Consider the following 21,063-nt stretch of genomic DNA (forward strand, 5'->3'; position numbering starts at 1 on the left):
GGAAAGACATATAGTACCAATGGAATAAATAAGAAAACATGCTAGCCGAAGCCTAAGTACAGCGGCTGTTAACAGTTTCAGATGAAGTGCTGCACCTGCGTTCTACTAAGGGAGGTAAAAAGACACAGGTACCTAATGCAAGGCAGAAAGTGAGAAGGTACAGATAAAGCTCTATGGATGTTCCCAGTAACTACAGACTGGAGGAAGAATACGTTAATCATCGTGTTTTCTTGAGGAGATGACATCTGAACCAAGTTTTTAAGGACAGACAGACTGAATGTGATGCTTTCTAGGTAGAGAATAGAAGACACACAGGAAACCATTAGTAGTTCAGTTTTCTGGAGTGCACATATAGAGGTATTATGAGAGATACAAATACAGATCAGAAGGGCCTTTAATTACTACCTGTGATGTTTTATGTGTTTTCTTCAGTAGGAATTAAGCCAATAAAGGCTTTTATACAGGAAAAATAGCATTATTAGAACTATCTTTCATGAAAATAAGCCTGGCCACAATGTACAGAACAGATGAAATAATAAGAGTTTGGATAGGAAGCCAACATGGATCTGAACTAGACCGAGATTAAATGTACTCTGAAAGAGGAAAGGAATTTTAGGTATCGAGAAAACAGACCCTCCCATTTTGGAAAATGATTAGACAGAAGTTGCAAAGTAGAGCAGAGTCAATGACAACTAGGAAGTTGAGCCTGAGGGAAGAATATATAGTATTATCACTAAGGAAACGCAATGTAGTACTGGACTTGTGGTCAGATCACCAGTGTTTAACTTCCAGGTCCAACACTAACTAGTTATGTAACCGTTCTTCCTCTCTTAAAAGGCTGTTGGTTCAAATAAGACTGAAAGGAACTCTGAGAGAGAAAAACCATAAATAAATGAATTCCATGAATGCTCCAATAAAAAGAAAGGGGACAAATAAGAGTAACAAGGTCTTAGAGAAGCAAGGTATATGCTGAAAGGTTTTTGAGCATGCTTGGATCATTAACTTTGAAAATGGGAGAGGGGGCACTCTGAAACAGGGAAGGGAGAAAGGACTCAATTATTTATGGCAAGAGAAAAACTGAGGTAGCTTACATTAGTCACCTTGCTTTCATTTATTAACCACCTTTTATTTTTAATAAGATCACCAAGTGTATTTATAGGACCTCATCTCCAGACCCCTCTTATTATTTTAATTTTTGTAACAAATTTTTATACTACTTAAAGATTTAAAACTCAGTGAAGTAGAATTCTGATCTTCCAACCAGCATATTCTAATTAACTAGGTACAGTATGTATACACAGAAGCTCAGTATCATATACATTTAATTATAAAATTAAAAATTGAAATTATTTTAATTCAATACTCCACCGAAAGTTTCCTAAACAATTTAAATTGCTCAATGTAATCTGTAATGAGCAAAAGATGTTTCTTCTCTTCTACCCTTCTCTTCTACCCTTCTCTTCTACCCATCATCTTTCTCAACTTTCTCCAAAAAGAAAAAATCCTTACCTGTGGTACCAGAATGAACAGATAACGACCTTTCTATCTGAAGTGGCGACATCATCTGTATTGTTAATTTTGCTAAATAGATGGCTTCATATTCCTAAAAAAGATTTTAACTAACTTTAATATTCATTTAAATTCTTGGATACCCAAAACATTTAAAAAGTGATTAATGTGTATGTTACTGGTATTGTTAGTTTATACTGAAAAATCTGATGCCATATTGCTGTAAGAGAAATGCAGGCTTAAAATTCCCATCTCATAACTTTACATTTACCAATGAGCCTATAAATCAAGCCAATAGCTTACACTAGGGTATCACACACTGAACTACCAGTCAGTATGTGTTCTCTGCCACTGGGGCATAAGCTATATGATCTCTGACTTCATCCTTTAAAACACACACATACCCTAAAAATCCCAAATGGCAATCTCATAAAATGATTATAAGAATAAGATAAAATATTTTAAAAATCAGATTACTATAAGGCATTTAATGGATTCAAGTTTATATTTAATCCTAACTCCTTAAAATCAATAATCCTCTACTTCCAGTTACAGATGGAGTAATATAAGCATTTATGTCCCTCTCCCCTTTCTGGAAACAAGCAATGGAGAACTCCTTATTTGATGAAACTAGGAAACATCCATACCCCCGAATATGAGAAGAATGAATAGAAAGAGAATTGTGATTAGGAAGGCTCATCAAGAGGGCTTTTGGGATCCTGGCAAAGGTTCAGTTTCTTGACCTGGGTGGTAGTTACATGGATGTTTATTTATACTTTATGCATTTTTCTATATGTATATTATATTTCACAATAACATTTTTTTAAAAAACGGAACCAGACTAAGATATGCACAGAAGATGCCTAACTGCAGATATCAGGCAGAGTCAGTACAGTTCAGAGTTCTCCAAAAAAGGTGGCAGACCTAAGACCAACCTAAGAAGCCTTTGCATAGAATGATAAAGTCAGGAAGTATGTGTGGGCTGTGGGAGGAGGCAGGGCATATTAAGGAAAATGTGAACATCCACACTCTCCACTCACTGAGTAGAGAGAGTCAGCACCAAGAAAAGTGTTAATGAGAAAGTCTCCCAAGACAGCTGGGAAAATTTAAGCTGCCTACCTTTCCCAACCACTCCTCTGGGCCCTTTCCCACTTTCCTGTTGGGCAAATACAGCTGATCTAGGAAGAATATCTCCAGTTCAAAGGTGGCCAATAATCCAAAAGGAACCAAAGTAGATCTTATGTAAAGACATTTGCGGGGGGTGGGGGATGGGGCGATGTGATAACCAAAAGTCATATAAAGAATACTGCATAAAAATTACCCCATGAAGCAGGTAAAAATTAGTAATAGTTCTCCATGAAATCAATGAGAATATGGCATTTCTGAAATAAGTTCAAAGAAGAGATAAAAGGACTCATGGAATAAACATGACAATGAAAGAGATGATATAACAACTATTAGAGCCCAACAAAAAACTGGAAGAGAGGACAGAAGCCCTACAGAAATAATGAATATAACAGAATCAACAAAGAAAATAGACCATACTGTGCAATTCTGGCACATTATCACCTACCCTTTTCTCCTGGATTGTTCCAAACAGCACACAAATATGCCATTTCCTACCATTTTAGAAAACAACCCCCCTCTTAATCCTAGTTTCCCCTCCAGCTACTGTTTCATTTCTGTTTTCTCCTAAGTATAATTCCTGGAATTACCTACTCTTACATTCACATTCCTCTCTCCATTTTCCCTTGAAATCTGAGCAATTATGCTTATCCTTCCCCTTTCACAAAAAACTGTTTCTCAAGGGCACCAGTGACTTCACATTCCTAATCTAATGTCAATTCTCAGCTCTTATCTTATTTAACCTATTACCAGCTTTTGAAACAGAGGCTCATTCCCTACCCTTCGAACACCTTCACTTGACTTCCCAAACACCAGACCATCCTGATTTTCTTCCTATCTCATTGGTCACTCTTTTTAGTCTCCTGCTTATTCCTCATCTCCCCAACCATTACATGTTGAGAGTGCATTAAGGTTCTGTTTCTGAAATCTTTCTCTATCCACACTCACTTCTCTAGTGATCTCACCCAGTTTCAGGGCTTTCAATAGCATCTATATACTGATAAACCCTAGATAGACGGTTCTTTCTTATGAACTCCGGGCTTATATGTATACCTGCACATTGTCTAAAAGCTCTCTTAATCTTAACATGACCAAAATCGACTCGATCTTATTCCCTTCCAAACTTCATGCAGTTGGGGGCCTGGGCGAGGATATAGCTCAGTAGTAGAGTGCATGCTTAGCCGGTACAAGGTCCTGGATTCAACCCCCAGTACCTCTATTAAAAAACAAAAAATGAAACTTCACACAGTTTTCTCCCATACAAGTAAGTAGCAGTTCCTCTTCAAGTACAAGTAAGTAGCAGTTCAGGCTAAAATGCTTAGATTGATCCTGATCTCTACATCCAATCCATCAGCAAATCCTGTTAGCTATACTGTCAAATAAATCCGGAATCTGATGTTTTTTCACCTCTTCTCCTGCTACCACTTTGGTCCAAACCAATATTCTCTTTAAACTCCACCACTGTAATAGCCTCCTAACTCATGTATCTGCTTCACCCCTTAGCCCAACAACCCCTACAGTATGTACACAGTATATTATATTCAACACAACAGCCAGATGATCTGAAGTTACTCCTTCACTTAAAATAGAAGCCAAAGACCTTACTTACAATGGCCTATAAAAGCCTACACATGTGGCCCCTTTCCTCTCAGTTCTAATCTCCTACTATATTCCACTTGTTTACTCTGTTGCAGCCACACTGATCTTACACTTCCTTGAAAATATTATGCACACTTCCATCTCAAGGCACTTGCCTGTATTCCCTCTACCTAGAATGCTTTCCCCCAAATATCAGCATAGCTTGTTCTCTTAATTTCTCCAGGTCTTTGCTCAAATATCACTTCTTCAATAAGGCCTTTCCTGATCACCTTTTAAAAATGCAATTCACGTTGCACCTCTCTCCCTTACTTTTCTCTGTGACCCATTACCACCTGACCTACTATATCTTACTTTGTTTATTGTCTAATTCTCTCATTAGAGTAAGTTTCATGAGGTCAGAGATTCGTCTCTTTTGTTCTCTGCTTTACTGCGACTGCCTAGACCAGTTCAAAAAAATGTTTGCTGAAACAAAGCATGGAAAAGGGAAGAAAAGCCCTGAAAAATCAAATAAAAAGAAAGAGAAAAGAACAAGATAGGAAATAATTACAGAGAAAATGGCAGATACAGAAGACAAAGGGAACCAACATAAACTATGTCTCTGGGAGGGAAAAAAAGGCAAATGAAACAGAACAAAACAAAAGCCAAATACATAATGGAAGAAAATTTTCTGAAATAAGGGAAGGCTTGAATCTATAAGTGGTAAGAGCACACTATGATTCAGAAAAAAACTGATACAGAGCAATCAATAAGATGTATCCTGATAAACCATCCCTTCTGATCCAGACAACACTTCTTCCTCCCAATCATGTCTTCTAAGGGGGAAATTTTTTTTTAATTAGGCTCCCCTCAGACTTCTTTGGAGCAATATTCAATGTCAGGTCTGTGTACAGGCCTATAAGGGAAAAAGCATTAAACAAAAATTTTATATCTAGCCAACTGTCATTCAAACAAAAGAGCAACAGAAAAATACTTTCCAACATACCAGGATTTAGGGAATAGTGTTCAAGAACTCTTCTTTAAAATATGCTCAAAGACAAACTCCAGGAGTTGAATTAAGAAACTAGAATCCTATTTAAATCCAGAACTAAGGATAAACAACTAGAAAATATGGTTATAGGACAGAATGTATATATTATAATCTGTAACAATGTAGAAAAAGTATAATCTTTTTGAAAAAGGAGGTGACAGGACAAATAACAGAACGTAGTTTAAGTAGATGATCCTGTATTGGTCAATGCTATTTAAAACTGCGAAGTCCCAAGAGGTACACTATATAAATATTTTTAAAGGTATAAGAGGTGGCTTTCAGAAGAACTAAGAGTCGTAACAACAAAACAGGTAGTGGGGTGGGGGGAAGAAGCAGAGGTATATAAATTTTTATCTTTTATAGAGCAAATCAACTGACAGTTATTTAAATGTGATAACTCAAGAAACATATATATATATACTATAAAGTTATAATTGTGCCCATTAGATCTAAAAACAATTTATAAACTTAAAACTTATCAAAAGAATACAAACATACCAAAAAATTCAAGAATTTTATAATGAAAAGTTTAAAAAAAGATGTATTTAAAACAGAAAGCATGACATGAAACAAAATGATACACAAAAGTATATGTCATTTTTAGAACACGAAAGTGGATAAATTCACCTATTAAAGAAAAATGTTGGTAACAAATCAAATAGCAAAATTCAGCCATAGGCCGTAACAGGACATGCATCTAAAAGAAAGTGATTTAGAAAGGTGGAAAAAAATGAAATGAAGAAACTCACAAGGCAAATGCAAACAAACAAAATAGTAAGTATCATAATATTAATATTAAACAAGGTTAATGTCAAGGTAAAACAATTGAATGGAGAAATAATAAAGTATATAACTACAATGAAGATCTAACTTGAATTTTATGTACCATATAATACAGCACCAAAATTGGCAAAGAAACTAGAGGAAATAAAGAAAAAAATAAACAAACATAATATAGTAAAAGCATTTCAATTCACCTCTCTCAGCCCAAGTCAGATCAAGTGGACAAGTACAATCAGCCCTCTGTATGCACAGATGCAGAACCCACAAATACAGAGGGCTGACTGTATTATGCCATTTTATATAATGAACTTGAGCATCCTTGCATTTGGAACCCACAGTGGGTCCTGGAACCAATCCCCCATGGATACTGAGGGATGACTGTATATTGAACTTTATGCCCCAAAAACAAAGAATAAATACATCTTCTTTCCAAATGCACAAAAAGTAGTCATAATAACAGTTGTATATTAGGTAGGCCACAAAGAAAACATTAGAAAATAAATCCCATCACCTTTACAGTTTTTTAAAAAACTCAAAATGTTAAATGAAATCAAAGAATATCAAGTTATAAAAATAAAAAAAAATACTGCATAGCAGAATCTGTAGGATATGGCTAAAGCAATGCTCAGAGGATAATTCATAGTCTTGAATTCTTGAAAGAATGAAGAACTAAGCTTTCAACTCAAGAAATTCACGAAATAACAGAAGCAGCAAAAACAACAAAAGCTAAGGAAAGCACAAAGCAAGCAGAAATTCAAAAATAGAAAAATTATATAAACTAACCTTATCAAGGGAAAAAGCAAAGATATACAAAATTAGAAAAAAGAATGGAAAAATAGTCACAGAATCAGAAGATATTAAAAGAACACAAGACATTATTTTCCTCAAATCTATGTCAAATCTTATAAAATGAATGATTTTATAGGAGGTTATGAAACCATCCAGTGTCCTGAAGAGTATATACAAATCAGACTTAACCTATCAAATAAAGAAAGCTGTCTAAGAACTGGTCCACTCTCAAACTATATGAATGAAATAATGAATAACTGAATTAAGAAATCAAGGTCTGATGATTTCACAGGTATCATATATAACCAAAACATTAAGAAGCAGATAACTCCAATCTAATTTACATTGTTCTAGAGTATATAAAAAGAAAGCAAGCCTCCATTTTACAAATGAGAACACTGTGATAGACACCAAACCAGAAAAGGGTAGTACAGGAAAAAAATTGCAAACTAGTATCACTTATTCCACTAATTCCAAACTCTTGAAAAAAAGATATTAACAAATAGAATCTAGCAATACATTAATGGAACATCGTCTACCAAAACCAAGTAAGATCTATTTGTGAAGCAATAGGATGATTCAAAATTAAGACATCTAGTATAATGTGTGCGATCCAATAATTCAATTCACCACATTAATAGCTTAAAGGAGTAAAACTACATAGTCATTCCATTAAAAACTTTTTTACAGCTAAAAATCAACATCTATTCCAGATAAAAACTCTATATAGGAACAGATGAACACTCACACAAACACACACAGTGTAATACTAGAAGCACTGACATTAAAATCAAGAACAAAGTACGAGTACTACATCACTATTACTTATCATTGTTCTGATACAATGACCATCTAATGAGAAAGAAGTCAAAGAAAACTAGAAAAGTGTCAAAATTATTATGATTCAGAGATGAAAACCTAAGATAATCAACTAGAAAATGTCTTAGATTTTTTAGGATTTAATAAGGTTGCCAATGGGTAACAATAAAAATCAATAGCTTCCCTATATACAAATAAACAATTAGAAAACATTCTGGAGGAAAATTTTATTTACAATGGGAAAATAAAAGTATCTTCGGAATAAATTTCAAAAGAAATGCATATATTCTATACAAAGAAAACTTTATAAACACTAAAGGATATAGAAACTGACTTCAATAAATGGAACATAATCTTAGAGGGGAAGACTGAAAAATTTAAAGGTGTCAATGGTTTCTGAACTGTGAATGTAAAGATAGTATTATTAAAAACAACTACAGGACTCCTTCCAGTAAAGTTCACACCAAAAAATAAGTGTTAAGAACTTGCCAGGAAAAACCCAGAAAGAACATTAATGAGAGAATCCTCATTAAACTAAATATTTAATGTAAGTAATATAAATTACATATTACAGTTTTTAAAATTCTTTGATACAAGTGCAGCAATAAGTAAATCAATGGAACAGAATACAAAGTCAGAGAAAGACTCAAGTATAGATCAGAATTTGGTATATAATAAAAAAGGTATTTCAAATCAGTTGGCTAAAGATTTTCTTACTATACAAAAAGTCTTTATAAACCAGTGAGGAAAATACCAACAACTTGATAGAAAAATGCGCAAACCATAAGGAGTTGCCACTTCTACCACCTTGATGACAATGATTAAGAAGTTTCATGAAACACTTTTTGCTATTGGTATTGATTAGGGTATGGGTAAACACATCCTTGTTTCCTGGTGGTATAAGTTTTACATTATTTCAGCCTTTTTAGAAGCAATTTGGCAACATCAAGTTTCAAATGCCCTCTGACCCAGCAATTCCACTCTGATCCAGCAATTCCACTCTGATCAATTATCTTACAGGCATATTCACACATGTTAACAAAGATGTATCTACCAGGATATTCTTTCCCATACTGTTTAAAATCATGAAAGGCTGAAAACAATCTAAAAGTCCACGTATAAAGAAATGATCACATAAAACTATGATACATATATACACACATGCACATATACACATAAAAATATTATGCAGGTAGAGCTATATATGCTGTTCTAGAATGATCTTCAAGATACTAAACAAGCTGAAGTCAAGGATATCACTGTGTGCCTTTTAAATGAATGAAATAAAAACTAAAAGTAAATTTAATATGAAAATGAAGTAAAATTTAACATTTGGTAACCAAGACAACCTATTTTGTAGTGCTCTTTATGTCTCTATGTGAGATTTATTCCTCCATAAGTGGATGGAATCAGCCAGAGCACATTCTTCAATTTATGATTTTCCTTCTTGGAAAAAATTAAATAAACTTATCAGATGTTCACAGGTTTATTTTATTGTCTCTTTTAGAGCACCTTCTAGGCACCATCAAAATGAAAAGAACATGGAAAAGATATAGCACATAAAATAGAAAAAGCTGCTAAATGTAATATACTTAGAATATAAACTCTCTTATGGTCTGTATATGTGATCAAAACAAAAAACTGAAGAAATTTCTAACATCAATTATTTTACTTTATACTTAATGTGCCTTTAACAATTTTTCTTCTTGTTAACAGCAGCTTTTAAGAAAATACTTTTAAATAGAGATGTAAACGAGAATAAAGAATGAAATTAGTCAGATTATGGCAATTTTTAAGTATTTACAAAATACTACAACTAAATTAAATGAACATAAGATTTTAATTATACTACTTTAGACTGAAAGAGGAAGAAGAAGTTACCTGAAGTTGATGGACAAATCCAGCATTAGGATTAATACAAAATCTTCTTTCTTGAACGTAGGCAAATGCATCTCTGAAAACAAAAAAAGAAAACTAAGGAGATAATATTTTTCATGAAATAACCTCAACTTTTCCAGAATTTATCTAAAACCGGAACTTATCTAGCAATTTATCTAAAATAGGAAATCATAATCTTACAGTTTGTACTACAGAAAGGTAGTGAGTTGCAGTGGAAAAACTGACAGCATGGTAGGACTAAATACTGCAATTCCTTTGCTTCCCAGCTGTATGTCCTAAGAGACACTTCTCAACTTCTCTAAGCTTTATTTTTCTTGTCTATTAATTGGGGATTACAATAATTCGTATCTTGGAGCACTATTGTGAAGATGGAAGATAATAAGTATAAAACATCTTGTATAGCATCTGTCACATAGCATATGCTCAGATATTATCATTGGTTAAATGAAAAGTGTATCTACTTCCTTGTGTCGTTGAGATAAAAGTGCCTGGAATAGTACCTGGTACGTGGCAGAGACTCAATAAATGGAACTTATTTTCAGTATTTCACTTCCCCTTTTTTTTTTTATTGAAGTATAGTCAGTTTCACTATTAACATTCTTATTGACATGGCACCAAATAATAAAGAGATACATACATAAAATATTGCCTACCAAGCATTAATCTTTTTCTATTAAATAAATAAAATATTTGTATTCAAATAATATTTTTTAAGAATACTTGAGCAAACTTTTCCATTATAATTTAAAGATAAAAGTAGCAAACAAACTAAAGCACTTGAATATCTACCATGTGTCAGGCATGTGGACCCAACGCTAAACATAGCTCAAATGGAGAGAGTAATGGGAAACATGACATAAGAATGAAGAGGTTGACAGGGGCATGTCATGTGAAGTTTCACTGGCCATGTTAAGAATTACTAAGGGTCAGAAACTTTTGAGAGATATTTAGGGTAAGGTGATATCCGATCAGATTAATCTTTTGAGAAAATAATTCAGAATGTGGTGTGGAGAACAGAACACACCAAAGAAGGAAAGAAACATGAGACCACTAAGGAGGTGCCTATTGGGAGAGTCCAAGGGTGACATGATTGGCGCTTGGATCAGGAGAGTAAATGATGATAAAGAGAAACAGCCAGACTCAAGGTATTTTTAGGACATAAAACAGACAGGATTTGGTAACAGGTCAGTTTGGGAAATGAGCAGTGCAAGAGAAGGCGGTATCAACGATTTCAACAGATTTCTAACTTGTACACCAAGACACACTAAGAAAGAAAATACTGTACACTGGCCAGCTTTTTTGTTTGTTTGTTTTAGGGTGAAAAGCTCATCAGCCTGGCCCCCTCCCCTCGTCTATGCAATATGCTTGGGAAAGATGGTTTTGGATAAGACAGAGTACAACGAATTTTGAATAGACGCTAAAATAATTTCTAGGTAATTTTTCATCCAACTACTGTTAAAGGAAAACATAATTAACCTTTTAAACAAAGCAAGCAATTATATCTTTGTGTAAGAGTTTTTAAACTCAGATTAACCATTCTCCAATAGTAAGCAAGCAGTTTCCCATGGATTATTTCAACTATAATTACCTTGGGTTCTCAAAATAACAAGAGATAGCACTAGCTCCATAAAACAACAAAATATTAGCCTAAGCAGATCTACACACGGTAGACAAGCTACAAAGATTAAGAGACTAATCACAGGATGTAAGGGTCTGCCTAATTAAACATAGACTAGACAGAATCAGATAAACTTCAAACTCCCAGACCATCTCCATTCAGCTTCATTTTAATGAGAATTTAAATTGTGGCTAGGTTTCAGAGTACTTTCTTACCTGTACTTCATTCCAAACGTTTCCATAATGTATGCAATAACAAAGGCAGCACTGAAGAGGGGGAAAAAATTTTAGAAAAAACAGAAAACACAACTCATTAATTAAATGCTAGAGAAAAAAAGATTATCTCTAACTTCATACCTCCTGGAGATCCCTGCATTCCCATGGACAAGAACTTTTCCTGAAAAATAAGAAATAGTTATTCTGATGGAAAGACATCTTATTCAGCAGCTAAAATATATTAAAACCATGTATCATACCACAGTAAAATATATCTTTTCTTAAACATTTTATATATGCAACCTGGATATTTATTAATTTTCAAATCTTTATGGTGTATTTCTATTAACTGTGTGGAGATTACAATAGACTTTTAGGTTATAGAGATTTAAAGCTGACTTAGAATTTGAAAATAGTTCTATGGGGATATTTAAGAAAGCCTACTCAAATGAAACAAGAAGTTGGGAAAATACAGATTTGGGAAAAGTCTACTATTTATAATTAAAACTTTCATATCCTGCATTTAAGACAAACACTGAAAAATCAACTGTAACAAATAATCTCCTAAAAATAAATGCAAGTAAAGGAAATATTATTTACCTCCACTTTGTAAGCTCCCATCAATAAACTCTTTAGTCTGAAGGCAAAATAAAATGTGTTGTAATAAAATATATGGTTAACATAAGCATAAAATACAAAATACATACAGTGAAACAAAATAAACTGAAAGTAATTTTCTGCTGATTTGTATGAATAAAAATTACCTTAAGTCAAAAATCTTCAAAATGCTGCAAATACAACTATTAAAAGTTTAAAGTTTTGTTTGAATTTAAGAAATCTGAAGTGTGATTTCTCAAATATATGGAGACGATAAAAAAGTTTTAAAAATAATAAATTTTCTTTAAAATATAATCCCACAATTTTCAGTCATAACAAAGTAAAAGCATTATAGGAGAAAATGAACCACAATTAAGAGGACAGATCTTAAAGAAAGTTTAAATGACACTAATATATTGATACCTACCATGGGGAAAAAACGTATTATATTTTCAACTGGATTATCTGCAATATCCAAGACTAAATATCTGAAAGTAGAATATTTTGTGATAAGCACACTTTCAAATAAAATTCTTCATATATAAAAAATACAAAAATTTCTTGGCAACCATGAAAATAATGCAAAACAACTTTCAAAATATCATATCCCCAAGAACTAAGCCATAGACTTTATACTGTTTGAAGGTATAGTGTTTAAATCCTTAAATAACATGTTACCATTTCTCTGATATCTTAGTATAAAAAACTTATCTGCTTAAAATAGAAAAATCACAAGTAGGAATAAACCTCTAGATTAGAGTGGACCTAGAAAATAAAGACAAAAATTGACCGTTTTCCTTGTTGTTATTCTTCTATTTCTACCAACTTCCCTAGGACTACAAGATTCTTCTCTGGGCGGTCATTCACAACCCTACAGAGCACAATTCAGAGGAAACCCAAAGTCTGAGAGAGAAGGAACTAACTAAAATAGAAGGCAGCAGTCGATGGAGCATGAGGCAAATATTGTTTGAACTAACCTTGAGTAGAGCAAAGCATAGCCAGAAGACCACCTGTCCTGGAATTTTACACTTTGAAAAACCTTTAAAATAAGGCATTTTAATATACTAGACTTACTTTATTTTGTGAAAAACTTCCATTTCTAACCTATCCAAGACCACCTGTTTATTAACACAACTATAGGTAATTAAGTTATAAAATTAATTTTTAAAGTCAATATTGCTGTCTTTAATGATCATTTTGGTGGTAACAACTTCAACAAATTCAGAGCTTATCACAGAGAAGCTGCACCTAGGACATTTTGGCACTAAAAATAAAAATTCTATACCAATTAGAAATGTATGTATGACATTTTAAAATACAACATTTTCATTTTCTTTAATGTACACAAGTCTGTATGTGTGTATACATAATACACATATACAATAGAGAAGGTTTAGAAGGAAATACACTAAAATGCTAACTAAAGTTAAGTTCCTCTGGGTTGCAGAATTATGGACGACTTTTAAAATATTTTTCTTGGTGTCATTCTGTATTTTCCAAAGTATCTATAAAGAACAAGTATTTCTTTTGCAATTAGAAAAAAATTCAATCTATTTTATTTTGGAATAGACATTCCTTTTCTAAAACTAGTTTTTTATTAACTGATAAGTATACATACAGTAAAACATTTTTACAGTATAAAGATATTTGCAGTGAAAAATAAGTCCCTCTCTACCATTCCAGATCCTAAATTTCCCTTATTAGAAGCAACCATTGTCAAATTTCTAGTCTGTTAGTCCAGAAATTTTCTATGCATATACAAGAATATATGCCTAATGTATTGTATATATTTTAAACACATCAAGAGTACACACAACTCTGCACCTTGCATTTAATAAATCTTTTGAGATTAGTCCATATCAGCACATAGAAATATTTCATTCTTTTCTACAGTTACAGCATTCTACTGCATATTCACACAATATATTTTAGAGTATCTCATACTGATGGTCATTCAGGTTGCTTTCATTTTTACAAACAATGAAGAACATTAAAATATTTTTAACACATATGCTGTTATATAAAATACAAATATCTCTAGAATGGTATCCAAAGCAGAGTTAACAGTAGCTGCCTCCTAGCTAGAGATAAGCTAGGTAGCTGGGTTAAGGGGAGGAAAGACTTTTTCACTGTATGCCTTTTTGAACCCTTGGCCCTTGTATCACAGCTGTAATATGCCTTACTTTTAAAATGAAGCTAAAATAAAGAACATGAAAAACCATGAAATGCTCAATGGCATTCATCATAAGATAAATGAGAAAGGCAAATTAAAACTATACAAGATATCATTTTTACTCCAGGAGAAACTTTTCAGTATACATTCTTTTGAACCTTTAGAATTCTCCATAATGTGCATGAATTACTTATTTAAAATACTTTAAAGGAAGTTTATTCTTTAACTACTGTATTGTATGACCCATCTTTATGAAACAGGTATGTACAGAAGAAAAATCTGATATAATAAAATCAACTTGAAATAAAAATTACATGTTTATTACCCTTAACATTTTTATAAATTATAGCAACAATTCTTACCTAAACAATTGTTGAAAGTTGGGTTTAATAAAGTTTGCTTCAATATTTTGTCTTATACACATTATATGAGTTATTCCATGTTTCTGTAGTATAGGTAGCTACAAAAAAAAAAAGAGGTAAACAGGAAAGAGAAATAGTTTAAAATACAAAATATCACCTTACTGCAGCATGGATATTTGAAATACACAGGATTCAACTTTAGAATTACTATTGCTACATCCAAGCCTTAAGTACAGGAGATTAAAACTAATTGTATAAGTGATCAGCGAAATATTTCAATGACTCAAGATTACTACACTTCATGTCCTTAAAAGGCCAATAGGATTATTTTACATCTCTAATTTCAGAGTTTAATATGATCTTAAAGATAATTTATTTGGGGAACGATATTATACTTTCATTATATACCTTTTTGTACCCTTTCACCTTTCTTATCATGTGTAACGTACTTTTATTACTTATTATATTTATATATTGCTCACTATTTATTTATAATACTACATCATGGTTAAAGGCATGGGTTTTGAAGTCATGAGGGCCCAAGCTCTAATCTGAGCTCTGCTAATGACCACTGTGGCTCAGTTTTCTCACATGAAAATGAGGGAAACACCACCTATTCACTGAGTGGTTGTAAAAACTACATGAGATAATATAGTGCCCGGGACACACGGCAATTGTTTTTAGTAAATGGCAGTTACATATACTGACTACAATTTTTATTTTTTAGAGAGGACTATGACATGAACAGTTGTTCAACATCACTGACCTAATTAATAGCAGTACCAGAGCCCAAATCTCTAGACTGCTCCCGGCCTCTTCCAGTACAATTTTTCTACTGTAAGTTGAAATTAATATATACAAGTCACAAAATCTAATTAATTTTTTAGGGTTAAAAAATTCTTCTAAAGTTAAAACTGGCAACTCCAAATGATATATTCTGTGGTGCTTTTTTTGCTATGTATTTGAAGCAATTTAACATGACAACTCTAGAAGCTATCAAATATTTATTTGCAAGTGATATAGCTTTCAGTGAATTTATGGATAACATGTTACTTTAAGAGTTAGAATATAAATTCCAAGAGAGTAAGAACTTTGTAAACTGATTTATGTTAAGTATGCATAAACCAGTGCCTGGAACACAGTAGTTGTTCAATAATTATCTGTTCAATAAATGAATGAAGAAATCATGCTGGCATGACAAATCAGAATAAGCTTGAGTTTTCTATAATATTGTCAGTTTATAATCCTATACATTTAATTCCTTTTCTATATTAAGTGGTCCAGAACAGCAATACTAATAATTCACCAGAGAATTCAAAGGATAGTTTTTATCTGTTATGGACTGAATGTGTGTGTCCTAAAACTCCTATGTTGAAGCCCTAACTCCAAGGTAATGGTGTTGGTTGGTGAGGCTGTTGGGAGGTAATTAGATTTAGATGCGGCCATGAGGGTAAAGCACCCATGGTGGAATTACAGTGCCCTTGTAAGGGGAGAAAGAGACATCAGAGCCTCCTCTCTCTGCCATGTGAGGATGCAGCAAGAAGGCAGTAAGCCGTGAAGAGGGCCCTCACCAAACCCAGCCATGCCAGCACCTGACCTCAGACTCCAGCCTCAAGGACTGCGGGAAACAGGTGTCCTCTGAAGCCATCCAGCCTATGGTGTTTTATTACAACAGCTGGAGCTAAGAAAATGTGGTTTTTAAATGTTAATTTCTGCAGCAAAGTTTACTAGGTCTTGCACAGATTAGAGTTTAGTTGTCTTTGTATTTCCTGAGTACATCCTGAGACAGGGGAAGGCAGGTAAGCATTTAGTAGGATTAATAATTAATGTTTCATATTCACATTTATGGAACTTCAGAAGTGCATTCAACACTCACTCCTCTGTTTATACTTGATCTATGATATGTGAAGAAGTTTTCATATCTACTTTCTTAATGTGAGAAGCTAGCAGAAGACATACATAATTAGGGATAAAAACCTGTTTCAACAAGCTTTGAAGGCACATTAGATTACTATTACTACGTAAAAACAAACAAGATAGAACCCAAAAGTAATAGCACACACAATATTTTTCACTTTTCAGCAGATTTTCACTTAGACAAAGCCAATTATGACCTTATCTCATACCTAAAAACCACAGAAAACTTTCACAAAAAGAAATAGTTCACCACTTACAGAGCCTAAATTTGTCCCTTTTATTGAAACTGGATTTTAATGTAATAAAAGATAGGCTTAACTAAATGAGTATTATTCCCTAAGGTTTCTTTATCACCATTATTATGCTGCCGTTGTTGATACTGTTTGGATGATGATATGAAAAGAAATACGGGCTATATGATGGTAACTCACAGTGGGAAATAATCAAATTTTGCCATAGAAGCTTTTCTTCAGTCTAATGAGACCATGGTGAAATTAGGGGGAAGAGGTTTTGAGAAGTTGAACTATAAACAAATACTTAAAAATTAACATGACAAATAGTGTAACAAGTGTATTTATAAAGTGCAGTGAGAATACAAAAAGCAAACAATGTAAAACCATCTTGAAGGCCAGTATTTGTGAATGTCACACTATTCAGGCAATAACTTTTATGTTTATCTTTTACAAAGCAAGTCACAGTTAAGTCTATAGTTATCTACGCTATCCTTTCCTTAGTACTTATTTATATATATATACTTTTTACCAACACCCCATCTTTCCAACCTAGCTGTAAGCTATCAAAATGACTAGGGCTACTTAGATATACCTCAACAGTAAAAAGCCTTCCAGTTCCAAAAAGAATGACATTAACTTTAAAAAAACTTCCAACTACCTAATATTTATAAACATATAAAATTGCATCAGAAAAGTTTTAAATTCTACAGTTTTTATAAAACCTACTGCAGTTAAGTATTATATACAAGAATACTAACTTCTAAATAGGCAGGGCATTGGGGAGAACATTTTTGATATAATGTTTCACATTATACTTCAAAGAGAATTAGTACCATTGTCATAATTCACAGGGCTGAATCCTTCAGGAAGTAGCAACAAGACTGCTACATACATTTAAATAAGATCTACACTTTTAACTATGTTAATACATAACTTACTGAAGAAATATATTTCAGTTTAACTATATAGGGCATCTATAATATATAGTACAGTACTTTACAACCTGGATCATCTAGACTTCTAAAGTCTGGAAAAACAGAAACAAGATTTGAGTCACTTCAATTAAAATACGTCGGTGTGTATGAATGCATTCGTGTGCTCCCTCAATCTCTCTCTCTCTCTCACACACACACACACACTCACACACACTCTCTCTCTCTCTCACTCTTGATAAGGTAAGGTTAACTAAAGTTAAATAACCTTATTTTGTGATTTTATTGTATCTCATTTTTTTTCAGAAGCTATGATTAACAATTACAGATGTCTAATATTTTAGAGGATAAATAAATTAATGGTCAATTTTAACTACACAGATTTCATAAGAAAAGTAAAATATAAAAACTCATTTGTGATTTGTGGTGAAACACTGGAGAGTCACTGGTCCAGTAAAATTTGGAAAAAGTAGATACTGCAGAGTGACAATTACTGTTAACATGCAATATTAGTGGACATTCCCTCAAATAAAACTCTACTAAAAAAAATTTACTCCAAATAGTTGGTCAATAAAGTCTCTTGATGAACCTAATCTAAAGTTCATACCTTGCTTTTCATAGCAGAAGAATATGGGCCTAAAAACAGTCCAGGTAAAATTTCCTAGGGGAAAAAAATTGAGATATTTACCATCAGCAATTTATACAAAATATGTACCATATAAGTGGATTTGTGAAGTGTTTTCATACTTACAACAATTTCCTAAAAAGTTTGTCATTTAGTGAATATTTTCTAGCCATACTGAGCAAATGATTGGGAGGAGAAATGCAGATGTGTTTTACATAATCAAATGACACTTTTAAAGTTTAAATGCAGTTCTGAAAAGTCAGGTATTTGAATTTCCATAGTGCTTTTTATAGGTAGTTTAGGTAGAATTTGTACACTGTATTTTTGTCCTTTAGATTAATAAAACATCTCTAATTTTACTCTATTCCCTGCCAGAGTCTAGAAATAAAATAAGTATTAAAAAATCATCCCTTTGGAATTACACAAAACCTTATCAGTCAAATTGAAAGTAGCACAAGATAAAACAAGATTACAACTGTTACCTATGTAAAGTATTATTGCAAAGTTTAAAAAAAAAAGACTGCTGAAATTGAGTTTCGCAAGTTGAATCAATACTTTCTGAAAGATGAATTAAATTTTATTCTGTGTGAATTCAATATAGAAAACTTTCAGTTGAGCAGTATTATACCCTATATACTAATATAATGTAATTTGGTAGTGCACTTCCATGGGCCATCATAATCGTGTATGTATAGGTCTGATTTCTCCTAACAGCTTCTTGTGGGCAGAAACTAAATTTTACTCATATTTGCATTTCCCATAGCACCAAGTAAAATGATTAACCACAGGTAATCATATATTTTTTAAAAGTGAATGTTCACCAAGAGAGAAAGGAAACAGATTTTTAGAACTCAAGGGATTCCCAAGAAGGGGAGACACTGCTTGTTCCTGGGGCTAGCAGAGTTGAAATGAAAAAGAAATGCAAAAGAAAAAGGTACTGCTATGTGGATTAGCTATCACTAATTCATTCATTCCATACAATGAGTATTCAACTCAATCTTCCGGAGAACTTTATTATGAAAGTTGACTAGAAATCAGACACAAAGATGAACAATTTGTCAAAGGGTGATTTGCTTTACAATAAACTATCTTGAGTTTATATAAATTAGACAAGCACAGAAAGCAAAGTGCTTTCAGAAAGAATACAAATATTGTACCCAATTTTTCAGATGAAGAAAAACAAAGTGACTCATTAAGCACACACATATATTACTATCTCTATGGTTCTAGTCTAAGAAATTTCCCATCTTTTTAAGAGCCATGAGTAACTTTAAATATGTTAACATTTCAAATACTCAGTGAGGAACCTGCAGATCACGAGTCAGTAAGACTCAAATCCTTTGTGAAATCAGGTTGAATTCTTTAATAATGATAATAACAATAATACAGGTTGGCTTGAATAAACAAGAAGTTTGTCATACCTGCATCTCTCGTCTCATAGGGTAGGTCCACTCCTTAAAAATGGAAGGAAAACATAAGACAAGAAGTAAATAACATTATGAAAAATATCACCCAATTAAAGCTTAAAGATGTGATATACAAGTCTATGGATTTTTAAAGCATATATTATACTTAAAGAATATTCTACAAAAATAGCAGATTCAATTGACTTCACAAACAACTGAAAATTTAAATGACAAGAAACAATGATTAAGGTAATTCTTTAAATAACTGGGCTTCCAAAATTATAATTGTTATTTCATACAATGGATGGAATAGCTCAATAATCATAAGAATAGATATTCCAGAATTTTCTCTTAAAAATGATCCTCTAAGTTAGAGATGTCACACAGACTTTTTGTCATTCATGCCAACTCTAATCAACTGGTGGAAGACAGCTAAAGCCCTGTGTGAAGAAAGACTTGGGAAGAAAAGAGTGCTATGATCAATGAGCAATATCTGCAATGGATGAAAGAAGAATGGAATATAATAGGTGTTGCATTACTGATCCAACTTACCAGATGCCTATCAAACAGCCTTTCCCATATCTTACTTGGGCTTAAGAGTCTGTCTAGTTCAAGTCCCTTTAAACATACACTTCACAAAAGTATACAGTTCATTCCATCTTTGGAATGCAGACCAAGATAAAAAAGAAAGTAATACAAAATGCCAATGGCAAAAGACAGAAAATATTTTAAAAGTTAGAAAAAGAAAAACAGTTACAGTGAATTGAAACATGAAGAATCAAATATAGTACAGATAATCCTCATTTGTAAATGGCCTGCATTCCAAAAGCTTCTAACTTGGTTGCTTAAAACTCAGAATTATAAATAGTAATTAGGTTTGTAAAGTTAAACTACACAAAGTTTTTTTTTAAAACTTTTTATTTTGAAATAATTTTAGAATTACAGAAAAGTTGTAAAAATAATACAAGGAATTCCCTTTACCCTCCATCCAGATTCCCTAAGTCAGAAAAGTATTTTTAACACATCAGTTAGAAATGTTATACTCTGTAAAGGAAAGAGAGAATAATACTCCTACAATCACAGTCAGTATTTTTTTAATAGAGAAATAAAATACATTTTTTGTTTTTAATCTTGAAAATTGGTCTAGTAATGAGTAGACGTAGACTATTAAACCTGAGAAATCATCTACGTAATGACTGTTAAAGTATATTTTTAAAAGTATCTTTAAATGCACAGCTGAACTAACAAGTGAGGGAAATCCCCAGATAGATACACTCACAAACACAAGAAAGCACAAACCTAGAAAAGGGACTGAGCGCTGAAACAGAGCATCTGATCTTTTCATGGCCTATTTCTTTCTGTTCTTTCAAAATGGAGATATAAAAGAACTTATAATGAGGTGTTAAAATGCCCAAATCTGAATGCAGAGCTCAAT

At 32.7% G+C, this 21,063-nt stretch overlaps 1 protein-coding gene across 3 annotated transcripts in view; it reads right to left on the reverse strand.

The window, feature by feature from the left end:
• Positions 1–21,063, reverse strand: part of STYX (serine/threonine/tyrosine interacting protein) — a 34,804-nt gene that overhangs the window by 4,453 nt on the left and 9,288 nt on the right. For 2 of the 3 annotated variants that reach the window (XM_074365523.1, XM_074365525.1), the window contains 9 exons: positions 19,644–19,676; positions 18,205–18,258; positions 14,516–14,613; positions 12,408–12,468; positions 11,984–12,020; positions 11,525–11,564; positions 11,384–11,434; positions 9,533–9,605; positions 1,510–1,603 (listed from right to left, as the gene is read on the reverse strand). In XM_074365523.1, coding sequence (XP_074221624.1) covers positions 1,510–1,603; positions 9,533–9,605; positions 11,384–11,434; positions 11,525–11,564; positions 11,984–12,020; positions 12,408–12,468; positions 14,516–14,613; positions 18,205–18,258; positions 19,644–19,676 — 541 coding nt within the window. The remainder of the gene's footprint in view (positions 1–1,509; positions 1,604–9,532; positions 9,606–11,383; positions 11,435–11,524; positions 11,565–11,983; positions 12,021–12,407; positions 12,469–14,515; positions 14,614–18,204; positions 18,259–19,643; positions 19,677–21,063) is intronic. The other variant, XM_074365524.1, reaches the window with a different exon arrangement.

The sequence above is a fragment of the Camelus bactrianus genome, chromosome 6 (assembly GCF_048773025.1).
Source record: "Camelus bactrianus isolate YW-2024 breed Bactrian camel chromosome 6, ASM4877302v1, whole genome shotgun sequence".
NCBI classification, from domain to species: domain Eukaryota; kingdom Metazoa; phylum Chordata; class Mammalia; order Artiodactyla; family Camelidae; genus Camelus; species Camelus bactrianus.